The sequence below is a fragment of the Gallinula chloropus genome (assembly GCF_964237585.1).
Source record: "Gallinula chloropus genome assembly, chromosome: 7".
Taxonomy (NCBI): domain Eukaryota; kingdom Metazoa; phylum Chordata; class Aves; order Gruiformes; family Rallidae; genus Gallinula; species Gallinula chloropus.
The window spans coordinates 9028705-9039880 of NC_140092.1; the positions used below are offsets into that span (position 1 = coordinate 9028705).

Below are 11176 nucleotides of genomic sequence, written 5' to 3' on the forward strand. Positions count from 1 at the left end.
ATAAATTTATTATATTTCAACCCTAAAAATATCCCAGGAGTACACAAACACTGACCCAGGAATGGGTCACAGGAAAAGCCTACCAACGACATCTCTTCTAAGAGAATCACAATCACAGCGGTCGATGTGCAGCCTTTCAAGACACTGCCTATGGAGAGCTAGGTGTGTGTCATCCTTTGCCATAAGGCTGAAGAGTATAAAAAGAAATGAAAAAAGTATTTTCAAATCTTCCAAGCATGACTTGGTAAAGCCCCACGAGTCAGTATTTCTAAGCTACCTTTACATGTACTCCCTAGGTTTGAGGCCAGGGCATCAACTGACTGTTCTGAGCTCTCTCCTGGTATTTCAGGTGCAGTTTCCCTACTTGCTGCGCTGCTCTTTCAACTCCCCCCGTTCTTGATTTTGATCTCTCTCCTTTTCAATCCTGCTCCTTTACGCAGTCATTCCCACTACTTGACGTCTCACAGGACATTTTTGCGAGTTTTATCTTTAAAACTCAAGCACTATGAAACCAACAAGGCATGTGACAGCCATTCCTGCAAGCTTTCCCCTTGTTTACTAACTGCTACTTCCACACATCCAGTTCTGCATTTAAGAGACCTATTAATATGAATATAGCTATGCATACATCTGACCATCTGCAAGGTTAGACTATTAAGCTACAACCAGTTGGAACTTTGGCATGCTACTATAGGAAGAAGCTGACTCCAAACTCCAATTGGTCTAAACCAGCCACAGCTTCAAACTTTCTAATGGGAAAAATTAAACGAGAAACTGATACATCCTACTTGATGAACAACAGGCCTGACCCACTACTACAGTTTCTGTACTTCTGGTGCTCTTGAGATCATAGGTTTTCAGAGTTTTTAGAAAATAAACATGAAAATGTACATTTCCAACAGTTTTGGAAAAGATTAAATCTGAGGGCTGCAAATAAATGATTTGGGGAAAAAAGCATGATAACAAAAAAAATAACAAAAATGTAACTAGCCAACTGTGGGGCCAAAGTCAAGCTGCCTTTATTTTTCTTTTCAAGACAGCAAATGTTCAAGCAATGCAAAAGGTTCCTCAAGTATGCTTCTGTGGAATGATTTTTTTTCTATGCATTAAACAACTACATAATGGTCACTCAATATACTGAATGAATCAAGGAACTTCAGAACACGTCGAGACAATAGTTTTGAGAGGTACTTCTCAATGGCTGTTTAGAAGAAAGAAAACAACCCATGTTTGCAGGAAATTGTATTTAAACTGCAGTTATCTATGGCTACTGCTCAGATGATATTTTTTAATTTTTTTTTTTTTAAAGAAAGCTGACTTTCAATAAAGGCCATCCAACCATCAGAGGTAGTTAAAAGAAACATGATTTGCACAAACCTCTCTGACACACTTCTATTTATAAAGTCTCTTTTTATGATGAATTTGAACAACTCCTAACGCTGCAATAGCACATGTAATTTCAGCCCCTGGGAAGAGCTCAATCTCACTAATCAGTGTTTACAGCCACACCACCGGGATTCTAGCAGTCTGTAGTCAAAACCCAGCTCCCAGTAACTGCAGGAAAGGCATTACCATGCCTATACTAAATCTTCCTGCTCAGATTTATTTCCTTTAAAACCATTTCTCTGAGATTGCAATTCTATGCTGAATTTTATTTGTCAGTCATATAAATGACTTAACGTGACAAAAACCTTTATACTTGAGACAGGGATTTTGGAAGAAACTTTAAATGGAGAATTTTAGACACCAAAATAAAACAGCCTCATTTGAGCATGCTAAGAGCATTACAATGAGCTAAGTATAGACTTGGTCCTTAATGCAAAGCTTCTATTATACTTCTGTTAAACTAAAACAACCAAGCTATGTCACAGAAGTAGTCTCCAGTAATTATTCATTTCCCTGGCTTAGAGGTTCCATACAAGGTATAATTTAGATTGTTCCCAGTTTTAAAGGTTTTGGCAAGAGCTCATTAAAGCTCTCCATTAAATGGGGATAGAAGGAGAAACACTTGATTGTCAAAAGTGCTGTGCCGGGCTTGAAGAGAGCCAGCCAAGAGGATGCGTTGAACGACACCTGGACCTGGTACCAGTTCTTTGGCATATATAAGAAAACATACCATATGGCTGAAAGATGATAAAGCTAACAATGGAGGACTGGCTTTGTGAACCTGTACACATGTATTTTTTGGGAAAGGGGAGAAATCTCTGTAAGGAGAAAGGCAATTCATTTTTCTACCTGGCAACTTCTTTTCAATATTCAGAGAACAAACAGAGAATTCACTTAGAAATTCAGGACAAGTTACTTCAGCAGACAATGAAGCTCGTATCATTTACCTGTGAAACACAGAAAAACTCTCTGAAAATTAGCCAAATTCAGTTTCTCTAGACTCAATTTCTTCGACAGCTTCTTTTGATTCTAGGTGAAGCCCTAAAAAGGCTTCTGTAACTACCAAAGACTTTACTTCCTTTACCCACACTATTCAAAACCAACTCCAAAGTACTGATGAGGAGAGATTTCTCAGCCATGGGTAACAGGAGGGAAAGATGCAGAGGTCTGTTCCTTTCTGCTGCCTCATCATGTCTTACCTCAATAACCACCCATAACAGCAGAAACTCTTCATTGTCTCCTACCTTCTTTCAGTACAACTGCTTGTAGTACTAAATAACTTGCTTCATTTAAACCTCTACTTGACTGCCCAGTATCAGACAAACCTTCCTGAGCTCTGTCCACCTCTGGTGACACCCAGTTTCTGGTAGGTATTCCTGAGCCTCTACAGTGCATCAAGCTCTTTGTTTTACACCCGCATGTCATGGGGAAGCGTGCCTATGATTTGCACACATTTCAACCCCCCACAGACATCAGATATTGTCTCTACATACTTTTTTCTTCTGACCAAAAGCAAGCACAGATACTGACAATGATCCTACCAGAAGGTAGGATGAAAGGTGAAAGAGACTGATGAGAGAGTGCTGGCTGAGAAGTGCCCACCTTTTTTACATAGGGGGAAGAAAGCACCATAAATCAGAAGAGACCAGAGGGTGGAAGATTCAGTGAGATGAGTGAGATGGCATCACAGACCTCAACCTTTTCTTCCTCACCTTTGTTAAAATTTTCAAGAACATTTTTGGGACACAAGGTGGAAGAGAGCCTTACTTTTAGCTACAGGTGAGCATCTGAAGCTACTGACAAAATTGCCTGTAAATACCTATTAAAATAAGCCAGTGAATATCTGTCAGACAGCAACAGATCTGTGTTCACTACTGACCGATGACCAAGAATGGGGGGGGGGGGGATGTAAGTCCAAATCATCATCCCTGGATCTATGCACTACACTTGAATTTGGCTCAACAATTTTGCAAATCTAGCCACACATACACATAGTGTTATTTTTCTTCGCACTACTTTAAAAATGATGGATAGTAACACAGTCTTTAATATAGCTCTCAATTCTCTTGCACATAAATCTTAACCGACACTAAAAAAAAGACTTTTTTTTTTAAAAAAAAGGACTTTCTGCCTTTAGACATTGCCTGAAGAAGTAATTTGGCAAGAGGGAAGAAGAGGAAACTTCCAACATACCTTTACAGTTTATAAATATTTTTAAATACAAACAGGCATTTCTATACTGCAGTTCACATTCTTTTATGTTTCTTTTGGCCACACCTTCAAAACAAAGAACGACACTGAATTATAGGGCTAACAGAAAATAAAGTCTGATGAAACATTAAGCACACTTGATGGGTAGGACTGATAGCAAATTTAATTGCAGTTTCTCCGCCAGTGCATTCGTATTATTGCAATGGCTGAATTAATACAGAAAAACCTGCCTTGCTTACCAACTACCATCGCTCACCCCAAGGTAGAACAACTGACAGACTCCCCTAGTACCAGCATCCTTACAATAAAAAGCAAGCAAATCGCATTTTTCTCTAAGTTGAAAAACTGTAAATAAAACTTTTGAAATTATAGATCCTGGGCATACTAAATAAAATATACTTAATATGGGTTGTATTTCCCCACAGAAAAATGAAAACAACAGCAAAAATCAAAGCCTTCCCAAGCTGTTGACATTAAACAAGAAGACAATCCTTTCCTCCTGAGTATATGCCACACTAAGAATCAGGCAGGAATCCCACCCAGAAGCACACCAGTCAAAACTTGACCAGGCTCTGCAAAACAAGAAAGACTTGCTCATGCTCACATACCCTTCAAGACACTCAGCAACCAGAATTTTTATAGAGCTGATTAACAGAACCAAACAGCCACTTGAGCAGTAGACATATAAAAATTAACACTTTTCAACCAGGCTTTTGTGCATTAACTCAGCACAGTGCTGTACAGGACCAAACATTGCCCAGCCAGACCGAGAGCATTTGCCAAAGGCTGACAAACAAAATAAGGTGAGCAACAACTACAGGCTCCTTTAAGAAGCCCATTTTTGCACAGCAACTTACCATACACTGTAAGCAGCAACTGAGGGTGTCAGTATGAACTACCAGTATCACAAGAAGGTACTTGGCAGAAATTCCTTCACCGTGAAGGTTCAGTAACGTACCTCACCCCCCCCTCATACTCCATCAGGGTTTTGTTGACAGCAGATGAACATAGTCAAAAAGAAATTACTGACTTGCTCTTATACAAAAACTACTATATGAGGATGTAAGTTCTTATACAAAGACTATACCAGGGTAGAAGTAAAGATTGCTTTATGAGAAGTATTTTAGCTGCTTTGAGATCTTAAGGACAACTTAAACTTCAGGATAATGCACAAAGAGAATCAAAATCCAACATTTTGAGTGTTGTGACTAATTAACAGAACATTTATTGAGAGCATTCAGGTGCAGGAGTATGGAAAAAATCTCTCTCTATTCCATCAAGGTAAGATACTGCAAACAGAGGAGAAAATGTTGTACATATCAGGTCTGAACAGCACTCCAAATTTTAAAGAGGGACTGTTAAATCTATTAGAATCAGCATTTCTCCTAGCCTCATGTTTACCACAAAACCTACGTGTTGAAGAAACACCACAAAGCATGACTCCTCCTGTAGCTAAGTTGTTCTAGTTCTTGCATACTGTCACCTGGTCCTATCAGTGGCACAGCAAATTTCAGTGTGCAGAGATCAAAACCTCTCCACTGGCCATGTCCCCACACAGGCACATTCTGAAATCCACAGGCAGGCTGCTCTCTGATGCGCAGCCAGGGCAAGTAATCGCACTGTTTTCCATCTGCTACCTTACAGTATGGGAGTCAAACACAGGCACCTACAAGCTGGGCCAAAGACCATAGGTCTGTTTGGAACATATAAAATGATTGCTTATCCTGAGTGCACTTCATTTGAAGATTGCCTCTGACAGGACTATGAGTGCTGCTTTTGTGCCTTAGCACAAGACTAGCAAAACTTCCTGAATTCATTAATTAACAAGAGATAGTCACACTATATTCTCACTGGTCATTTCTTCTGACGATATCAAAAACGGTCACATGGCATTTCCTGAAGTTTGCTTTGAAAGTGAATTGTGACAGCTGAGTACATTAAGCTAGAACCTGGAAGTAGAAGGGATTAAAATGGATCCATTCATGGTATGTCAGAACATACTCTTGTCTGGAACCTCTGGTCCTTCTGATGCCCAAAGAGAGTTCTATGACCATGGGATCCTCACTAAGGCTCGACAGCTGCTTGAAACACACAGGATGTACTCGACTAAATGAGGTAAAAGTATCTTTGCCATCTGGCTTTCCAGCCTCCTAAGGGGAGCTTTAAACTAGAAATGATGGAGGAGGGAACAAGGAAGTTTGGGATAGGGCAGGCAGGCCAAGAGCTTGGTGTGATGGGAAGACAAAGAACATAGAAACTCACAGAACCGAGCCAAAGTGTAGTCCCTTTGAACACAGGCATGTAAAGAAGGAACTGCCTGCAGAACAGCCTTGTGGGGAAAGCTCTCAAGCTGTCCTGTGGAAGTGGCACACTTGGATGCCCTCAGAGGCCACCACTCTTAACACCTGAGGCACCCGGAAATGGTTGAAGTCTGCATGCAGTTACAGAGTTTCAAACTCATTGGATCATGCAGAAAAGGTGGGATGGCTCACATGACTGGAGTGTTGTGAAGGACAGATACTGGCTTTTACAAAACAACAGCTGGGAAAGTGAGAAGAAGCTTCTGTCATTTATGTGAGAGAAGCTGGAATGACAGGGACAGGTCAGGAGGCTGTTGAGAGCTTTTGGGTCAAGATTAGCGGGCAGACCAACATGGATGCTTTTGTATCGGGTATCTGCTCCAAATCTCCAGATCAGGATGTAGTAGATGAGGCCTTCTTCACAGAACTTTAAGATGTTTCGTGTTCACAGGCCATGATCTTCATGAGGGACTTTAACCATCCCAATACCTGCAGGTATCTGAACACACAAAAAAACCCAACATTTTTTTTAGTGTGAGAATGCTCAGACACTGGAACAGGTTGTCTAAAGTGACTGTGGGGTCCCCATCCTTGCAAATGAAAACATGATTGGACATGATCCTACACAACCTGCTCTAGGTGGCCCAGCTTGAGCAAGTGGTTGGACTAGTTGATCTCAAGAATTGACTTCCCATCTCAACCATTCTGTGACCCTGTGATGTTCAGCTTCGTTCAATTTGCTTCCTTATACATTTAAAATACAAATGTAAGACCTCACCAATGAACATATACATTATGGCTTTATTCTTGACACACAGCCCCACTGCAAACCCAATTATCTCCAACTGAGTGGTCTCTCAGAGATCAAATTAAGCAAAGCATATTTAGGACTGTGGCCCAGTCACAGCCATTTTCTGAACCATGCATTTTACTTCACCTTTATTTATTCAAAGGATCTCATTTGTATTAAACCTTTCATTTCGTATAGAAGGTCAAAGGATTCACTGATCTGTTATTTTAACGACAACACTTATTCTCAACTGAAGGTATACAGAACATTTCAACAATGTAGACAAAAACAATACTATAAATCAAGCATCAATTATCTTTTTTTCTTAAAGTTTCCCAACATGGCAACACTACCACAGAGATACCCATGATTTGTTTGCCAATGTCATAAAAATGTTCTGCATCACAGCAAATGATACAAACGTATGGCACTGCAGCATGGTGGAATTTCTATTCTTATAGGATGCACAACAGAGGCTCTGTAAGACAGAGCGTTTCAACATGCCTCTCGAAAGGGACAGCATCTACTCTAGTGAATTTCATCATCAAATTAAACTCTTCACTATTCCTGCCCTCCTGAAACATTGCAACCCTCCATTACTTATCCAAAAATTAACCTAAACCTGAGAGACACCACGTGACATTATAAAACTACCTTAAATCACAGAATGTAACCATGAATGTTTGGTAAGAGGGTCCAGGAGAGCACTGACAGCTCACAGGCTGTGACACCAACACCAATGGTCAAACACCTGCTGCAGGGAAAGTGTTTTCAGCAGCAGAGTTTCTCATTTCCTGCTTTTGCTGGTTGGCAAAGGCAACAGACATGGAACACTCTTTGGATGATACTAGGGATGTGTAAAACTGCACATGCAGCTTTCAGAGGAAAAACTCTGCCCTGCATGTTAATATACCTTTACATAACACCAGTTTTACAAAAACACTTTCTAAGTTAACTGCTTGCTGATAGAAATTGCCTGGTTACATGCTATTTCCATACAAAACATGAAAATTCTGTGTTGCTAAACAGGGACAGAAGGCACTGTCACAAAGCATAATTGATAATTAAGGTGAAAAATTAAGAGATGAATGAGAATAATGTAGCAATTCCAACCCACCTATTGCATTCGAGGTTCTAGATTGCAATTTCAACAGTAATTTCTCAATTGCAGTAAAGAAACAAAACAAATTGTTCAAGCTTATCATGTTTCCATCTCATTTCTGACCATGAGAACCTCGTGCACTTTTGCATCAAACAAAATTCATTACAGGACCAGAGTCCCTGTTTTTATAAAGTGACAGGTCACAAACATCTTCCAGAAGGCAACTAGGCTTCTGGTCAAAAAGGGAATGGAAAAAGTCCAAAAGAGCACAGAGGACTTCATTCTTTCTTAGGCAAGAAAACATGAATAAATGTATGCTAATAATAGAAAAATATTACTAACTTTATTTTACTATTCTTTGATGCATTTCTCAAAGCACAACTATGCTCCTCTTCAGAAAGGTTGCCCTAACTATTCCAGGTTGTCCACCTTACGTGTTACAGACACACTTCTCAGGAAAGCAAAAACTCAAGAGCACTAACAGCCTATTACTGTACCACCTAAAGTATGTATTGTCCTTCGGGGAGACCTATAAATGACCTCATTTGAGAACAAGATTTTCTTTCTTTCGCTGTTACCTAGCAGGAATACATAACTTCCTCAGAAAAAAAAGGACTCCTAGCTAGATTATTAAATGGCTTTCCAGGCACTTACCATGGTAAGACTTGCCAAAACTTAATATAATTGCAGCTTCTGAATTTAGACTAAATTTTGCTAGCATTTTAGAAGCAAGTGTCAGATTTATTTGTTTTGAAAGATGGAAGAGGCATTGGAACAATGTCCATGGGACAGCAAATCTCCCTTCCTACTTATCTCTGCAATGACCCGTATACTGCTTTTGTTTTTCCTTTTAATTGCTGCAATTTTAGTAGTCAGAAGCCACAAAACTGTACCTAGTCATAAACTTTTATTAGAACTCTGTTGAAATAACAGAATTTCAAATAAATTATGCTAAATAATGAGGAAGTTAAATGATTCTACACTAAGCCACTGACTTCTTGGCAGCCATTTGTTTAAGTGCCTGAAGGAGTAATTATATTGCCTCTGACAGTTTTGTTTAAAACAACCCAAACCATAAGCCCCTAATATTTTAAGAAAATAGCAAGAACTACACACAAACTCCCAGGGAAAGGATGAGGAGTAGTCTTCTCACCCATTAAGAGAATGCAATAACCATGTTTAAAACCATGGTAAAAAGACCTTCAGGACTAGCAATTAGAGTAACAATTTTTGCTCTTTTGGGTTTTCCTCCTCTCCCTGCTCACACACTGTGTCTTCGGTGCCATTTTTCTCTAAAAATTAAGTTAATTTTAAGATGTGACAACCAGTGCTCCACCACATGGACGTCTGGGAACAGGAGAAAAAAAAAACAGTAAAAAAAAAAAAGTGAGGAGACAAAAAGGTTTTTTGGGGAACCATAAAATGCATAAAAAGCAATTACCATTGTTCTTACCATTTATAACTCACAGATACCTGGGACAGTACCTATTAGAAAACAGTAGTCACATCAATAAATTAACAATTATGGGATGCAGACAATGCTTTTAAGTATGAAAAGTCCTGTCATGAACCCATTTTTGGACTTAATACAAGAAGGATAAACAAGTAGTAGAACAATCTCAAGTCTCTGTACACTGACGAATTTCAGTCTCTGGTGAACACAAAAGCAATAGCCATACATTCTAATTAATGATAGTTCAGATGTTTCAGAGCAAAACATGTTTAGACAAAAGCACAAGAGGCCACAGTTCAAAGTCTGAGCTTTTCAACAGAAAGAAATGCTTGCTTTTTACCATACTTCTTACTTAATATTTTCACATTTTTGCAAAATACTTTTGTAGCAGATACATAACATCAACTGAAAAATTAATCCTACCTGTTTCCTCTTTTCAGGTGGAAGGGATGGATCCCCATCCTACAAATAAATAAGACAAATTTTATTGACAATTTATTTCTGAGGTCAACAACTATATTAACGTTGTGGATCAAATTTTAAAACACGTAGCTTACCTAAAATGTTATCAAAAATGTTTCTAAAATACTGCATCTTGATTAATACCAGTAGTATTAATTTCAACTCCAGAAATTGTCTAAGGCTGAAGATTTGTTTACATTTCTAGAACAGCAGGTCATTACAAATTTATGTTGCGTTATTTTTCATAACGGTACATTAAGTTGCTGTGGAATAATAATACTGCAGTCAGTTTTTAAATGGAATTATGACTGAAACTAATTTCCTCAGAGCACACACTGTCTTTCTGTGTCTTATATAACAGGCACTACCTCATCAATGCGGAACAAATGAGTAATAATATGATCAGGGCTGTACAACTGCGGGACTACTGCAAACAAGTGCCTAAACATTTTTACAGCTCTCATTATGGACTTCTTTTGATTTTCTTTTGAGGTTGACCCTTGCTCCCCAGTTACACAGTATCCATAAAGAACAACCTACAATCAACTCCCGATACTTCTTCTTCAGAGACTGGTGTCGTTCCCGCAACTGGTTGGCCATAAGCTTGTACTGGTCTCTTTCTTGCTGACAGGTGTCCAGCTCTTTGGAAAGGATTAGCAATGCCTCCTTTTTACTTTCAAGCTTCCTTTTACACACCAGATACTGAAGAAGAGAGAAAAAAATAAAATAATAATGGTTACAAGCCATTTCTACCCCAGCCAGTACTGGATTCAAGAGCCTCAAATTTTCCTCTGAAATGATGGAGGAAGACTCTGCACGAGATCGAAGTGTTCCACAAGTCATCCATCTTAGCTTATTAGTTACAATCATAGGAAAGAAATCACCTGTGCAAGAAGCCTGAAATGCATTTATAAGGCCACATGCTTGCCTGACCACAGTGAGTTAGAAAAAGCAAGCAGTTCCAGTTTCTCCTCTTTTTCCTCATACACAACAGTATGAGGGACCTCACAATTTGACCTGCAGCCCTGGGAAGGCTGCTGGAAGGAAGAAGCCTTTGCAAACTCCCTTTTCTACTTGTTTCCACAATACCCAGATCTTAGCAACCAGCCTGGCCCACCTCATTCCCTTCTGTTCCTCCCCGCTACCAGCTGTTTCCTCTGGGCTCAGCCTTCCACCTGGACAGTGAGACAGGTCCGTGTTGCAGAAGAAGTAGCAGCATGAGTGACAATCAAAATTTACATTGAGTCAAAATAATTACAGTGTGATACCCTAACAATACAGGTAAAGGAAACTCATTTAACTGTGACACATGCTTGAGTCAAAAGAATGTGAAATAATGCAGGCCTACTGCAAGCATCTAAATCGAGAGGGAAGGAAGAGCTGAGCCTTCCCCTCCAGCCATGGCCTCTAATGCGTAGGGGCTCGTGCACAAAGCGAAGCACAACTTGTAAATCTTTGCTGTTCTGCATTAC

General features: G+C 39.5%; 1 protein-coding gene across 1 annotated transcript in view; it reads right to left on the minus strand.

Annotated features, from left to right (window-relative positions):
* Positions 1-10319, minus strand: part of CCDC149 (coiled-coil domain containing 149) — a 39969-nt gene extending 29650 nt beyond the window's left edge. The window contains exons 1-2 of the mRNA XM_084267063.1: positions 10245-10319; positions 9666-9704 (exon numbers count right to left, since the gene is read on the minus strand). Coding sequence (XP_084123189.1) covers positions 9666-9704; positions 10245-10304 — 99 coding nt within the window. The 5' untranslated portion in view covers positions 10305-10319. The remainder of the gene's footprint in view (positions 1-9665; positions 9705-10244) is intronic.
* Between the last annotated feature and the right edge of the window lie 857 nt (positions 10320-11176).